General features: G+C 26.9%; 7 protein-coding genes across 7 annotated transcripts; 2 read left to right on the top strand and 5 right to left on the bottom strand.

Annotated features, from left to right (window-relative positions):
- Positions 1–1312: 1312 nt before the first annotated feature.
- On the bottom strand, positions 1313–2509 carry LOC128959531 (chymotrypsin-like elastase family member 2A). Its single transcript, XM_054305509.1, has 4 exons — positions 2075–2509; positions 1815–2017; positions 1549–1760; positions 1313–1495 (listed from the first exon to the last, which is right to left on the bottom strand). Exons 1-4 carry the CDS (start codon positions 2449–2451, stop codon positions 1313–1315), a joined length of 975 nt encoding a protein of 324 aa, XP_054161484.1. The 5' UTR covers positions 2452–2509.
- A 2434-nt stretch (positions 2510–4943) lies between these two features.
- LOC128959520 (uncharacterized) lies at positions 4944–5872 on the bottom strand. Its single transcript, XM_054305498.1, has 3 exons — positions 5540–5872; positions 5148–5472; positions 4944–5065 (listed from the first exon to the last, which is right to left on the bottom strand). Exons 1-3 carry the CDS (start codon positions 5795–5797, stop codon positions 4944–4946), a joined length of 705 nt encoding a protein of 234 aa, XP_054161473.1. The 5' UTR covers positions 5798–5872.
- Positions 5873–6594: 722 nt separating this feature from the next.
- LOC128959514 (putative glucosylceramidase 4) lies at positions 6595–8492 on the top strand. The gene is made up of 4 exons (XM_054305485.1): positions 6595–6737; positions 6824–7317; positions 7397–7569; positions 7649–8492. Exons 1-4 carry the CDS (start codon positions 6695–6697, stop codon positions 8490–8492), a joined length of 1554 nt encoding a protein of 517 aa, XP_054161460.1. The 5' UTR covers positions 6595–6694.
- Positions 8493–9186: 694 nt separating this feature from the next.
- LOC128959506 (chymotrypsin-like protease CTRL-1) lies at positions 9187–10033 on the bottom strand. Its single transcript, XM_054305471.1, has 2 exons — positions 9660–10033; positions 9187–9349 (listed from the first exon to the last, which is right to left on the bottom strand). Exons 1-2 carry the CDS (start codon positions 10016–10018, stop codon positions 9187–9189), a joined length of 522 nt encoding a protein of 173 aa, XP_054161446.1. The 5' UTR covers positions 10019–10033.
- Positions 10034–10211: 178 nt separating this feature from the next.
- On the bottom strand, positions 10212–11268 carry LOC128959496 (uncharacterized). Its single transcript, XM_054305459.1, has 3 exons — positions 10934–11268; positions 10414–10869; positions 10212–10247 (listed from the first exon to the last, which is right to left on the bottom strand). Exons 1-3 carry the CDS (start codon positions 11216–11218, stop codon positions 10212–10214), a joined length of 777 nt encoding a protein of 258 aa, XP_054161434.1. The 5' UTR covers positions 11219–11268.
- A 1035-nt stretch (positions 11269–12303) lies between these two features.
- On the bottom strand, positions 12304–13346 carry LOC128959486 (chymotrypsin-like elastase family member 2A). The gene is made up of 3 exons (XM_054305448.1): positions 13095–13346; positions 12545–13001; positions 12304–12486 (listed from the first exon to the last, which is right to left on the bottom strand). The coding sequence occupies exons 1-3, from the start codon at positions 13235–13237 to the stop codon at positions 12304–12306; spliced, it is 783 nt and encodes a 260-aa protein (XP_054161423.1). The 5' UTR covers positions 13238–13346.
- A 590-nt stretch (positions 13347–13936) lies between these two features.
- On the top strand, positions 13937–15242 carry LOC128959476 (venom serine protease-like). Its single transcript, XM_054305438.1, has 3 exons — positions 13937–14385; positions 14473–14959; positions 15030–15242. The coding sequence occupies exons 1-3, from the start codon at positions 13943–13945 to the stop codon at positions 15240–15242; spliced, it is 1143 nt and encodes a 380-aa protein (XP_054161413.1). The 5' UTR covers positions 13937–13942.
- The last annotated feature ends 1061 nt before the right edge of the window (positions 15243–16303 follow it).

The following is a 16303-nucleotide window of genomic DNA, read 5'->3' as shown; positions in this document are numbered from 1 at the left end:
ACTTAATATTCTCTCAAACAAATATTTATTTTTACAAAAGTTAAGAAAATAAAGATAGTTTTGCATTAAAAAACATAAAAGTTAAAAACTACTTTAATAATTATTTGTTTTTAACTTTTAAAAGTATAATAATTAATTAAATAAATTATATAAATTTAGTACTCAAAAATACAATGTTTGTAATTTAAAAATTAATTATATTGTATTAATTTTTAAGTTTTAAAAAATAATAGTAGTTATTATTATATTATATATTATATATTATTATTATCGATATTATTATAAATATATAATAACAGACTAATAACAATTGTCAAAAATAATTATTAATATAAATAAATAATTTGGGATATCTTTATGTACATTAGTATTTTATATTGAACATTAATAATCACATTTTATTATAAAGTTTGAAAAATACACAATTATTAAGTAAGACCCAAATTATTATGATCTCAGGGGTAAAATGGCTTACCCCCTACCCCATCCATTTCGAAACCCTGATTACTACATATATGATAATAAAATAAAGCTATTATATTGCATAAAATAAATGCTAGATAATTTCGCAATTATTTTATAAAATAAAATATTTTTATATTAGTTAATCAATTAATTATTAAATTCATATGATAAATGTCTAACAGCTTATATTTTTTAAAATTTAATAAAATTTAGATTTATGGCCATTAGATAAATAGTAAGAAATAATTTATACTAAATTTAATTAACAACGAATTTATCAAATTACTTATATTTTTGAAACATTTAGGWTTAAATGAAATAACTAATAATTTTGTAAACTTTTTAAACAAAAAAAAACTTTAAACAATATTGAACTTACATATATACTGAATCGTTTTATATAATAACAACAAATGCAAATATTTTAATTTTAAAATAAATAATATTGAATAAAATTTTATAATTGTATTTATTAATCATTTGAAGGCAGATATGAATCGAATATCATTTGAATAAAACATTAAAATTCAGTTTATAATATTAAAATTTTATTTACTTTATATTTATATATTTTCTACATTTATGTTATTATATAAAATTAACTTAATTAACTTGTCATATAAAAAATTTTTGTTTTCAAAAAATATATACATATATATATATTATACTATAGTTTATCACACAATATAGCTTTAAAATCTTAAATTACAAAATAATCTTGTATTATACGGCATAATATTTATATGAATTAATAAATTAAGATTTGATGAGTTTTCTATATTTATATATTTAATGTTATTGATAAAAATTTTATGATTGAATATTAATATAATGTTTTATTTTTATTTTAATGTTTGGCTATAGTTTCAAAAATCCAATCTATATGTTTAGCTACCGGTACCCAAATGGCTCCTTTAACACCAGCCAYACAATGATTGTCTCCTCCATATGARCCCAAATATATACCAATCAATACACCACGAGTTTGATATTTATCTGTGAACTGCACTAAACCTGCACCGACATCACCCTATTTATAGATAATACATAAAAATTATGACATATATTATATATATGACTGACTTGACATCCAAAAGGTCGAAGAAATGATGGTCGCGAACACAATAGGTTTTGAGGACAATCACTGTTTGGACTAATAATAAACTCATTGGTCTGTAGTGACTGAGCCAATTGAGTTGTATATGTTTTGTCACCGGTTTCCTTATTAACATGTTTTGTAGTGAAAATCTCACCCCAACCGGCCATTGTTGCTAACTCTAGCTTCTCATTAAATACTATATGATTGGATGGTAAGCATACAGTATTTATCATAATTGGATAATAAAAACCTTGTCGTGGATCAATCCATCCGTAAAAAATCTCCTCTAATTTATACAATGCTATATCATTGACATTAAAGTCGTAATGTGTCTGAAACTTCTGGTGTCGATACACATTATGCCGACTAATCTTTAGTGCCCTACCTTTCATTCGGTTCTGACTATCGCCTATAAAGACACGTATTTCTGGAAATCGGGTGTCATTTATGTCACTGTTATTTAAAATGCAATTATTAGAAATATGAAATTTATTAGAAACTAAAATATACCCAAAGTTGCACCGGGCGGCAGTCAATATCCATTGTCTATCTATCAAAACTCCTGTACAATAAATGGCAACATTTTGTGTGGAACCATAATATTTAATGAGTACAGTCCAGGGAGATTCGCCCGGTTCAACACCAGTACCTTTAAATATTCTTGGCTCAGTTAGTTTCCAATGTCTATTGCCAAACGCGTCAACATATGGATAGTGCGATATCTTATTTTTAAAACATTTTTGTTGTGGTTTTATATTAAGCCGATATAAACCGTACTGATAGCCGCAAAATTCACTAAAACTTTGATTGAAATTTATGTTTACAAATATAGCTCCTGTAGTTTCTGTCAATATTGTAATAAATAATAATTGGTATAACAATTTCATTGTATAATTTCACTATAACTCTCAAAATTCTGTATGTTTTATTAAATTAATGTTTGAAAAAATATTGTAATACAAAGTCTATGGATAAATCTCGAAATTGTATTGAAGTAATGTTTCAAAAATTATAATCAATACATTTAAATTTCATGCGATAAACAATAACATACAGTAATTTGGATTATAATTTTTTAGTCAAACATTTCAAAATTTTCATATGTATAGTGAAACACTTTATATTTTATTATACTTTAATTACAAATTTTTAAATAAAGACAATGTTTAAACTCATAGGTATTCTATCATTTCTATAATTGAATTTGAATAGTAAATAATGATTTATATTTATCGTCTTTTATATCAGTTATTATATTCACGGGATATATAAATATAATGTCAGTGTTGGCGTCCAATAAATTTTGTGATCAATTAATGTCTGCCAACCGCACCAATACATTTGGTATAAAACAGGTGTCGACCACAAATAAATCGGAAATTTTGTATATATTTGTCAATGGTTTTCGGTGGCAATTAAAATTTGATACAATTAGTAAAAGACTTTTGATGTTAGATAACTATACAACTGTTCACTTGAATGACAATTATATTATTGGGATTTCATTACAAGACTATAGTTACGCCTTTATAAATGTATGTAAAAATAAAATATTTTCTAATATAAAATTACTATTACTTTAATATTAAATGTTTTGTGAAATTTTTTATAATAGAAAAGCTTTAAATATATCGATTATTATAATGTAACAAACGATTTGTTTGATTTTGTTGAACAAAAACTTAATTATTTAGCTGACAAATGGTGGTATATATTGCAAACTAATTATTCATATTTGATTTATAATATAAAGGATCAAAATAACTTCAATAATTCAATTAATTTTGTTGTTCAACAATACAACATAAATGACAATCAATACAAACGATATGTTTATTCGTATGAAAACAAGACAGACATGATTTTGACACAAAATCCTACTTTTAATAATACAATTCAAAGCTTAACCACAGATATCTCATTGTTTGCATTGTATGTACAACAAGACAGACAACAAAATGATGGTATTTTAGCCATATTTGAAGTGAATAATCAACTAAAGTACTGTTGGACCCAATGGTTAGATATGTCAATGTCGACAACGGTATAACCTATCAAAAATATACTGTATTATCAAATGAATTAGCTTTAATCAGTTAATTTTCTCGACATTATTAACTATAGTGTAAATATAATTTGAAAACATTAATTGATTGTCAGACAACAACATCATTTACATATTTAGTGACTTTAATTGTTTTTATAATAATTGTTATTATAGCAATTATTATTATTATTATATTAATTGGCATTTGGTTATACCAAAAAACAAGTGAATCATCCGGTAATCAAATTATATTTTAGTTTATTTTGTAATTTAAAATATTATCCTTTTTTCACTTACAATAAATAGGTTTCAGTTTAAATCGTAAAGCTATTGAAAAAAAGAAATTGGATTTATATTTTGATAGAAAAGAAAACTATTTACCATTTATTAACAAAAATTAAAATATTCATTTGTAATATAGTATTAACATATTAAGTATTGTTTCACACTATTACCGGTACTATAAGTTTATATAAGTAATATTTTTGCTAACAATTTTTATTTATTTTGTAAGTATAAAAAAATAAAAATCTTTAAAAATATAATAGACTATAAAATGATTATCTAAAATATTATATTATATTTTATTATTATTCAATTTACCGGTAATTTAAATTTCTCTAACAATATCTAAAATCCAATCAATATGTTTGGCCACAATAGTCTACATCAGTGATCAAAATTAAGTGTTATCATGATAACTTTGTGATACTTAAATAACATAACTAATTTAACAAATATTTAATAGTAATTTTCATAATTTATAACAAACAATGAGTAAGTTAAACAAACACTTACTCATTTAATATGTACTAGGTTATTTGTACAATTTTGTTTTATAAAGTTTAATTTTGATCACTGGTCTACATATTGTAAAATATGAACTGTTTGTCTAAAACAATTTGCTTGTGGACTGATTGTTACGTTAGTTATACCATAATTGAAACCGCACTGAAAATCGATAATACCCGGATAAAAGATTAAGTTGACTAATAAGCAAACAATGTCTGATATCAAACAAATCAATAAAATAGACTTTAAAATCATATTTTATGATAATTTATTTTTTATAGTCTGTGTTTTAAATATCTCGAGTAATGAAAATAATTTTTTATCAATTTGCTAACATTTTAAAAATCGCTCTATTTTTTTATTATTTAACTAAAATATTATAAATTTTATATAAAATCTATTTAATATTATCGATAATTAGATAAATTTAACTAATAATTTGAAATAATTATACAAAAAATAATAATATTGAATATTTTGAATACTATGAAAATAAAAGCATTAGTTTTTTTTATTTCACAAATTGTAAGAAATAATGAGTTAAATTCTGGACCGAACTGATCGCTCAACTGATCGCTCAACTGATCGCTCAACTGATCTCTTGGGCGACAATTTATTTGACGACTGACGAGAAGGTTTGGATACACTTTCAGTTTTGATATCTGTATTATATATAAAAGTTATTATTAAATTTTAGGATTCATTATTTTTTAATAATTGATAATAATATGCAACATATCATACATCTAAAGACAATGAAAGTCAAGGCAGAGATCAGTACTAATATCAGAAGAATGACGATTAATATCCAAAGAAAACTAAGACTTGAATTGATTTTTTGTGATTTAACTCTCTTTGGAAACGGATTATCGTAAATGTCATTTGCATTGCACGGTATATATTGGTTGCATTGATCGGATTGGGTAGCATTGGGTAAGACCTGTTTATAGCACTTATCATATCCTGTATTAGACAACTTATCGCATAAACCATTGTCCAAAACACGTCTAATTTCATACTGAATGGTAGAATAAAAGTCTTTGTCGGGAATATCGCAACGAATAAGTGCCTGAAAATAATGAACAAAAGTTTTTGGTGTGAAAAACAATAAAATGGTTATCCATTGAATACCGTACCTCACGAATCAAAATGCATTTAGTTTCGACTGATTTGCAACATTCAATGGACGGGTTATTATCAATGTTAGACCATCGAAGTGATGTACAATCCAAGACATTGCCTACAAATTCATAGACATTGATATCACAGTTAATGGGTTCCAAGCGGTCGAAACCAAAGGCTGTTTTTTCATCACTCTCTGACATCACTTGTCTACTGATGATAATCGTAACAAATGTCACAATTATAAGACTCATTAGTGACAAAATAAACATATTATGACTACAAGTAATACAAATGGTTTGTTGTTTGTCTTAAATAAACCGTTAGTTTGATATAACAATACAAATTCAATTGACTTTATTCTTTGAACGTTCATTAAAATTATTGTTGTCTTGAATACAGTTTTTATACATTAGTTTATTGTATCGAAACGAGAATTTGTTTTATTTTAATTACTAGTTTAGCTATTTTTTATGTTTAAATTTGTTTGGTGTTTGATTTGTTAATATCATACCTGTAGTAAAGTTCTCTATAGTTAATTAATATTAAGTTTGGTTTTATTTATTAATATTTCTATTATTTGTTAATTTGTTTGATATAATACAATAACATAATTATTAGTTTAAATATCTAAAGTACATTATGATATATTTTATAATATACCAGATATTAATTATCAAATAACTTGTTAATCTAAAGTAAACCAATAGTGCATATGTTTTTTATGTGAAATTTTGCATTTACTTTATTATAGTTAAAAAGATTATTGCATAAACTAAAACTTAACATACAGTACAGTACAATAATATAATTATAATTTATTGTTAACAAATATTCATTGATATATTGACAAAAAATTTATCTAATTTTTTATACACTAATATTTAAAAAATAACGATTATGTAATAGATGGGAAAATATATAAAGTTTATTATCCAGTTATTTATTTAATAAACACTTGTAAACTATAAAATATATCTTGAGTTTAATTGAGATAATACAAGTACAGTAAATATAAGTGATATTATTTTGTATAAATACTTTTAACTATTTTTGTTTCCATAAGTATAAAGTTAAACACTGTTTTACTAAAGTATTAAACAGTTATACAACTGATTGAACAGAAAAAATATTACACTAAAAGTATTATTTTTGATTATTATGTTAAAATGATTTTACAAATTATATTTTATTTATTAATAACATTAACAGGTAGTCCATTGAATATCAACTTTAATAAATTGTTTTTTTTAGTTTATTATTTTTATTAAAAAATTATTATAACTACTGGTATTCAGTTTCCAGGGCTCGTCGAGAGTGTATTGTAGAGCGGGTGCCAAATGCCGATACAGTGTGTGTCTGTAACGCAACATATTGTGATGACTTCCCGTCTCTTCAGACACCGAAATCAGGATTCGTAAACGTCTTCGAGAGTAATAAAGTCGGCGATCGGTTTAAACAAACACAACTCAAATTTAATAGCAATGGTCTTAAGTTTGGATCACTAAAGGCTGTTAACATTACAATCAACAAAACTATTAAATACCAGTCCATTAATGGGTTCGGTGCGGCTTTTACTGACTCAACGGGACAAATGTTAAAGAGTGTCAACGAATCGTTAGCTAATCTATTAATCGATAGTTATTTTTCTAAAGATGGTATCGAGTATTCAATGGGACGCATACCGATAGCCGGCACTGATTTTTCTGACCGTCCGTATAGTTATGACGATAACGATGGAGATCTGGATCTCAAACATTTTGCACTTCAAAGAGAAGATCTCGAGTGGAAAGTAAAATAATATAAAATATCAATTTGTTTGCCATAATATTTCAATAAGTTTGTTGTAAATGTTTTCATATATTTCAAAGATCCCATACATTAAAAAAGCGCTTTCTGTTAGTCCACATAAAGTCAAATTGTTTGGCAGTCCATGGAGTCCGCCCTCTTGGATGAAAACTAACCATAAATTCAATGAAAGCGGTGCCATAAGGGGTGATATCGGCGGTCAATACTATCAAAGTTGGGCCAACTATTTTGTTAAGTAAGTTGTCATATGAAATGTTTGCCAATTGAGTTATAATTAAAATTATTTATTAATTAAAACATTTTTAAAAAAATAGATTTTTGAATGCATACAAATCTCACGGTATTAGTCTATGGGGTGTGACCGTTGAAAACGAGCCAATTCAGGGCCAGAATCCTCATTACACGTTCAACTGTTTGAATCTAACAGCGCCGATGGAAAGGGATTTTGTAAAACTCAATTTAGGACCAACACTTGAAAAAGCTGGTTATGGAAAGGCCAGTGGTTTTAATTTGATGGTTTACGATGACAATACTGATCGCATTAAAGACTATTTGGTGCCTATATTATCGGACAAAGAAACGGCTAAATATGTTTCGGGTATCGCCTATCACTGGTATGCAAATCATCCGATGGGAGGCTTACCTGACGGTCTTCTAACTGAATTGCATAATACTTATACAAATCATTTCTTGTTGAACACTGAGGCCTGTCATCTGGACGGACCTAATTTGGGTCGATGGGATCATGCAGAAAAATACGCCTACGATATCATCCGAGCACTTAACAACTATGTGACCGGTTGGGTTGAATGGAATATGGCATTGGACATGGATGCGGGACCAAGGTGGAATGATAAACAAGGATTTGGAGGAACTGTAAATATTGATCCGAAAAAAGGGTTGGCCTACAAACAACCATCATTTTACGCAATCGGACACTTTAGTAAATTTGTATCACCCGAATCCATACGCATTGATTATAAAATTGATAAACCTATTGATGGCTTATCTGTGGTAACTTTGGTCAGACCTGACAACCAAAAAGTACTAATAGTTCTCAATGCCGGCAATGAAGACATTGTTTTAAACATTAAAGAGTCGGCTAATGTTGTGTCACATAAAATAGTGGGTCATTCAATTCAATCATATATTTGGTAAACAAATGTAAAACAAWAATAAATATAGATATATATATAATAAATATCACAATTAAATTGCATGCAATTCATTTTACAAWATATTTATTTATAGATATATTTTATTATAAAATATATATTATTTATATATTTATAAATTATTTTGCTTAAATATAAAATTACTAATCAAATTGTTTGATTGTATTAATTATCCAATTGGTATGCTTAGCCACTGATAAAAATAATGCTCCACTAATATGTGAATTACACTGTTTATCTGAACTATTATGTAAAAGTCGTCCCAAATAAATGCCAACTAATACAGCTCGTGAACGATACGAATCGATATATTGAACTAAACCGGCACCAGAATCACCCTAAAACAGTACAAAATATTATTAACAAATCCAAGTTTAATCAATTAGTATATTAAATACTGACACCACAACCCCTGGCTCTCAGAGTCTGTGATTTAAATAATGAGCACAAAAACGGTTGACAATTATGATCCAACAAAAAGTCTCCGATTTGTAAGGTTTGTGGTGTTAATGTAATTTCGCGGGAAGTGTATGTATTGCCCCAACCAAACATTGTTGCAAACTGTTTGTTTGTATTATAGTGGGTTTCATTGGTTGGTAAACATACTGTATTAACCATTGTATCAAATGTTGTATCAGTATTTAAGATGTTATTTAATGGTAAATCTATGTCATTATTTAACTTATATAATGCAATATCGTATTGTCTGAATTTATTTTTTTGAACGATGGGTGTCTATAGATTTTATCAATTGATACTAAATGAATAGTTCTGTCCTCCCTGTGCTCACCATTGCCGACAAATACACGAATTCTCGGATAAACAGGTTTATTACCGGTTCTGAAAAGTCAATATTGCACTATTAGTTTTAACTAAAATTTATTTTGGCTTAAATCTAGTTTATAGACAGTCAGTTAAAAAAAACTATTTATACTGTTATACATATAATATGATAATTTTATTACTTAATTATTACTTAGTTAGGTTAGTTTGTTGTGAGTGAGAGGGTAGGAAGTGTTTGGGTAAGTGATTATGGGTTTGGGTAAAATAATTTTTCTACTGACTGTCTATAATCTAGATTTGTTATAATTAGTTGTAACACACACACACACACACACACACACACACACACACACACACACACACATACCCAGAATTGCAATGTGCGGCCGTTATGATCCACCGTTTGTTGATAATACTACCGGTGCAAAATGAAAAAAGATTAGTATTAAATAGATTGTCATATTTAATGAACACAGTCCAGGGTGACTCTCCCGGCTCAACATTACGACCGCCATATATCCTATAATCGGTGGATAAGTTTGGTTTAAAATACTTGACACCAAACGAGTCAACTATCTGTATGTCTTTTACGTCGTGATTAAAACATCTGAGCTGTGGTTTCAATGTTATCTGTTGTACACCATATGTATAGCCACAGTAATCAGTGGTAACACCCGGATAATCGCCTATTTTTACAAACATTGATTTTACAACATATATAGACATTGATAAACATACATAAATTGACACATAATTTATATAACATTTTAGCATTTTTTCCGTTGGTTTTATAAAATTAATTAAAATTGTTTTTGAAAATGAAAAATGAAAAATGAAAATCAAATCAGTTAACAATGTGAGTCCTTATAAAATACATTTATACCATATTTTTAGTAATATATATTATATATACACATTATTATACATGAGAGTTATCATAATAAGAAAATGCAAACTAAAATTAAAATCATTAAATTAGTTTTATTATTAATATGACAATATACAGTAAATGTATAAAATTTTGTTTGTAAATAACTAAATAGTAAAGTTTTTACTGTAATTACAAAAAAATATAATTACAATAAAATTTGATGCATTAAATGATAATAACAATGAGATGCCATCAATAGTTCAATCAATTTGATGCCTAAGCTTTGGTTAATGACAGATGAAATACCATTTAGTGTTGAGTTTTCTGGATGTACTGTCATTGATGTAACAGTGATATGATTGCCTGTAGATATTGGAGTCGAGTTGTTTGATGGTCTCTTGTTGACTGTAGTAGTGTTAGCAGTATTATCGACATTGCTTTCGGTATCCATCTGACCATCGGCGGGAAGATTGGGTGTTGTATGAGTTGGTATAATCTTAGGGGTAACTCCTTTGACAGGGATGTCATCCGGTTGACATGGCAACCATTGATCACAGACGGCATCCTTCATAGTTTTAGTTTTCAATTCGCGACAAATTTTAATTAATATGTTGTGAACAACACATTCAGTTATAAGCATATTATGAATCTTTTCCTTAATTATTGGGGCATAATCTGTAGGAATGTCCTCACACATGGCTAAAGTCTATTTAAGTGATAATAGATCTGTTAATTATCTAAAATTTTGTTTAACAAATAGTAATTAATACCACTTTGTTGTCAATACACAAGTTTTCAAGTTTCAAACAACAGTTATCCACACTAACGTCACCTGAACTACCTGTCCATCGATCAACTGAACAATTCTTTAATTTAGATTTCAAAGACATAGCATTTCCATCGCATACGGGWTTCCAGAGACTCTCATTTGTCGTTGTTGTTGTTATCGTTATTTGCGACACGACTGTCCCAATTGATGTAAATGCATACAACAACACAAGTGTGACACAAATAAATTGTGGCACTGTTTTGATTGATGTGATAATGTACCACATATTGGCCCACAACTGTCCAATATATTTGTTTAAATAATTTTGGATATTTTGTACTCTAGTTTTCATATAAAATAGATTTAATGGTATTTAAATATGGGCTTCGTTTTGATATTGTATGCGCGTGCAGTACAACAGTGTATTAWATTCATTGATTATATTAAATGCGCGTGAAATAACTTAAATTTATTTATTTATTTTAAGTTATAGACTAATATCTATCATATTTTAGTTTAGTCACCTATATATATATATATATATATAGTATATATTATTCCATCCATACCTTGACTTATCCCTCACAAACCAATCCACGCCACACACAAACCACTTCCTAACCTCACACCCCACCCCCACCACCACCTAAACTAAACCAAATAGGGATATTACAAGGCATTTAGTGCACTATAAAAACGAACCCCATATTCAGGAGATGATCCGATTTAATTTACTTTATTTTATTGACGCGCGACCTAATCTAAACTCACATCAAATATAAAGCGAGACAACAAAAGCAATATTAAAATAAAAACTTATAAAACAAAGTTATCTTCCTTTCAAACTTATAAGTTATAACTTTTAATATCTATCAATAAATCAAAAAAAGTACACAACTTTTACATTATAAAATTGTTAAAAATCATATCATATGAATTATAATAATTACAATAATTATAAATGTTTTTAAAACTTACAATATATATATATATATATATATATATATATATTTATACACAAAACTTATTGTCAAATTACATAATGTCTATTTAACTGCTGTACAATAAAATATAAATTTAATAGTTATATAAGATATAATTTATATAAAATGTATGTTTGAAAATACTATTATACAATATTAATATAAAATTGCAGATTTTAGTTATGAATTTCTTGTAAATATATTTTGTGATTAATCAATTTATTTTGAAAATTAAAATTGTTTATTCTTAAAACTTTGAAATTAATATTCATTTATAAATATTTTGAATAATATAAAAATATTGTTTTTATATACATTTCAGTAACTAATTATTAAATTGACTTTTATAAAATGTTATTGAATTATAACAAATAAATAGCACAAATTATTAACTATTATCTTCAATCGTTTCAATAATCCAATCGATATGTTTTACAACTGACACCCAAAATAAACCCACAATTGATTCATTACAATAGTGTGAACCGGAATGACCGACATATACCCCAATGAGTATAGCACGGGTTCGGTGCCAATCAGTATATTGAACTAAACCGGCACCTGAGTCACCCTATGTTAATAATAATAATATATTTAAACATTATTTTTAATTAATTTGAAATACAAACCGCACAGCCTCTGGTTTTCATAGGGTGTGGCGATTGTAAGCTAAATTGTGTACATAAAAACATGTTTCTACAGTAACGGTTTGACTCGAGTAGAAATTGGCCACTTTGTAGTATATGTGGACTATGTCCCGGTGCATCTATATGTCCCCAACCAAACATTGTTGCAAACTGTCTCTCACTATTAAACTCGGGATCCCATTCATGTGGCAAACAAACAGTATTAACCAAATTTTCAATCATTTTAAACGATTGGCGAATTGATCGATTGATGCGATCACTTATATCATAATTAAGTTTATATAATGCAATATCGTATACACTTAATCTATTTCTTAACCTATATTTTGGGTGTCGGTATATCTGATCGCTAAATACCCGAACAATAGTACCTCTACGATGACTATTGCCGACAAACACACGAATTCTTGTAAAAATATTTTGATTGTGAGAAGACTTTCTGAAAAATATACTCAATATTTATGTTTATGTTTAGTATTAATTAATTAAATAACTAAATAGTTAAAAACAAGTAATAAAACTATAGACTTACCTATAGTTACAATGTGCRGCAGTTATTATCCATTGTTTATTAATTATAGTACCGGTGCAACTCATTTGCCTCCAAGCATCAAAATCATCATAGATAATGGAAACCGTCCATGGTGATTCACCATATTCAACATCCTGTCCCATATGTATCCGATTTTCAGACAACCCAAATGGTTTATAATACTTTATATTACCGATCACATCGACAAACGGTATGACGGGAACAGTATGTTTGAAACATACCTGTTTTGGTCTAATCGATATACTTCTTATACTAAAACTATGTCCACAATTATCATCAGTAATGTTTGGATAGTGACCAATGGTTACAAATGTCGCACAAATATCTAAATTTAAATTATTTCAAAACTAAATATTAATATAAAAATAAATTATATAATTTGAAATGTTTACAATTATGTTTGTAACTTATATTGAAAAATAAATATATGGTAATTTGAATTATTAAAATAAGATACGATATCATTATAAGATTTGCCAATTAAACAATTTATTATTTAGTATCAAATCATTTAGTGTTACTTATAAATAAATTAAAATAGTTTTGTTGGTTTGTAACTTAACAATGATTTTCAATGGGTCACGAGATTTAAGTGTTTTGAAAAATACATTTAAGTTTTTTTTTAAATTATTTGTCTCGAAATTAATTTTAAAAGCTATATAATAAACAATAAAACATTGAACTAAACTAATCAATATAACCTCACATCACACCTCCCACTCTTCATATTAAAAACCCAAACAAACCACTTCTTACTTCACCCGAGACTTTAATATTTGCAAAAACAAAACAATTTATAAATAATTATTTTCTCATTTTTTCGGCCTATGTTTATATCAACATCTTTGTTATTCACTAATAATATGTTAACAAAAATATTTGAACAATTGCTTGTATTATCTGTGCTTTTATCAGTAATTACGGCAATATTTGTAAAAATGGGTGACTATCCCGGTATCACTGACACTGAATATTGTGGTATAAGTCACAGTCCGGTTGTTGTGTCAATTACACCAAAGTCTAAGTGTTATAAACATGAAGTACCGCTTATTAAGTTTGTAGATATGATCGGTAATCGACATTTTAAGCCATCACCTCTACAAACACCATCACAAAGCAGAATATACAATGGACGTAATAGTGAAATAGGTGAATCACCATGGACAGTTATGATTAAATATAACCAGTTTCCAACAAACAATTATATGCGCTGTACAGGTGTGCTAATACATCCCCAATGGATTTTAACGGCCGCTCATTGTAATTATAAGTGAGTATTATATAAGTAGAAAATTATTTAGACATGTATTATATCAACAGTTGGTTTTACCTACAAATGTATATAATTACTCAATAGAAAAGACTCGGATCATAATCACAATTCTATGTCACATATTCGAGCATTCATTGGTGATAACCAGCACCGGGAGGGCGGTCTGATTTCATCGATCAAAGAGAAAAATGTGCACAGACATCCCAATTATTTATCTAATGGTGACCCAGAGTCAGATATAGCTCTATATAAACTGGACACAGGTATGAACGCCTTAATACATGTATCGCTGAAAGAGTCAATGCAAAGGCTGAAGATTGGCACCGTTTGTTTGCCAACAAACGACACTGTTATCAATAAAGACCGACAAAATGCAACTATGTTTGGATGGGGACCTAAATACAGGAAACGAATAGTTACTAGTGATATACATACTGTTAAATTTGATATCAAAGAGTCAATGCAACTACAAAGTGGTGACTTTGTTTTGGACGCATACCCTAATTGTGACAAATTTTTGTGTACTCGATATGAATTACATCCGGAAGCTATGCGAGTCAGTGGATGTATGGTAAGGCATACATTAGTACAGTATTAGCATTATTATTGGAAAATAACTCTTTTATTATTGATATAATTAGGGCGATGAAGGGGCAGGTCTTGTCCACTACAACGACACTTACCGAACCAAAGCTGTATTGATTGGCATATTTGTTGGTTCATCTAATAGTGAATCCGATAAGTTTTTTGGTGTCAATTGTAACGAACAGGTTAAACGACTGTTTTGGGTATCAGTGCCCAAACATATTAAATGGATTATTAACACAATTAAAGACTATCCTTTAAATTGTTAAAATTTGGTTCATTTTATTTTTAAATACAATATAATTGTTTTATTTAATCTATATTCTTATTAATTTATATCAAAACCAATATTTAAAATGTTAATTAAAATAAATAACTAAATGTGTTGTTATATAAGTTTTGAGTTGTTTCTAAAACATTTTTTTTGTTATAACAGTTTGAATACAGTAATACAATTTATTATTTTTTATTTATTTAATCTTATTTTTGTTAATGTTATAAACCTTTATTTTATAATCTATAAGTATTTAAACTCTATTGATATAAATAGTAGTGATAATGTTATTTAATAAATGTCAATAATWTATAATTTTCAAGCATATATAATCTTTAATCTTATCAATTATATTTTAACTAAATCTAGCTTGTTACAATTTCATTTTAAGTTATTGAGAAAACTGGTATTCAAACATATTGTATTTTTAAATAGTTTTATAATTATTATTTGAATGTTATTAATGTAAAAAATATTAATTATAAAAGTGTGATATATTTTGCTAAAAGTTTGATTAATGAAAAAATAAATAAATAATTTTTAAAAAATTACATTATTATAAAAATGTTTGAAAATATACGACAAAAATTAAGTACAATTTTAATTATAATATTTGCAATATTAGGTTTAATTACTAACACTGTGTTTGTTGTTTTTGCATCAATTTATAAAAATGTTCACTGTTTGCCATTTGCATTATTTTCAAGTAAGTAATAATATAAATGACAAAATTAAACTAATAAACAATTATTTTATATTTAATATACAAAAATTTACAATTAATTATCAGAATAATTTTATGTAAACTAATAAACTATTTATATAAAATATATACTGTTATTAAACATTGGTTTAATTTCAATTGAAAACATTTAGTGTTATTATCCTGTTTGGTAATCTACRTATATTATTTTGAATATCGTGATACAATGTGGGATAAAATTAATAAATTATATTTAACAATAACCATAATTGTGTCAATATTTTTGTTGGTTTTTATCATATTTTTTCTAATCGCTTATTTATCTTTAGCCATCAGATATATGAATGGTTTGT

Source organism: Oppia nitens, unplaced genomic scaffold (genome assembly GCF_028296485.1).
Source record: "Oppia nitens isolate AA-2021 unplaced genomic scaffold, nextdenovo-longstitch-racon4-pilon3 scaffold13_pilon_pilon_pilon, whole genome shotgun sequence".
Lineage (NCBI taxonomy): Eukaryota > Metazoa > Arthropoda > Arachnida > Sarcoptiformes > Oppiidae > Oppia > Oppia nitens.
Note: the sequence above shows the minus strand (reverse complement) of the source record. Positions and strands in the feature narration are given on the sequence as shown.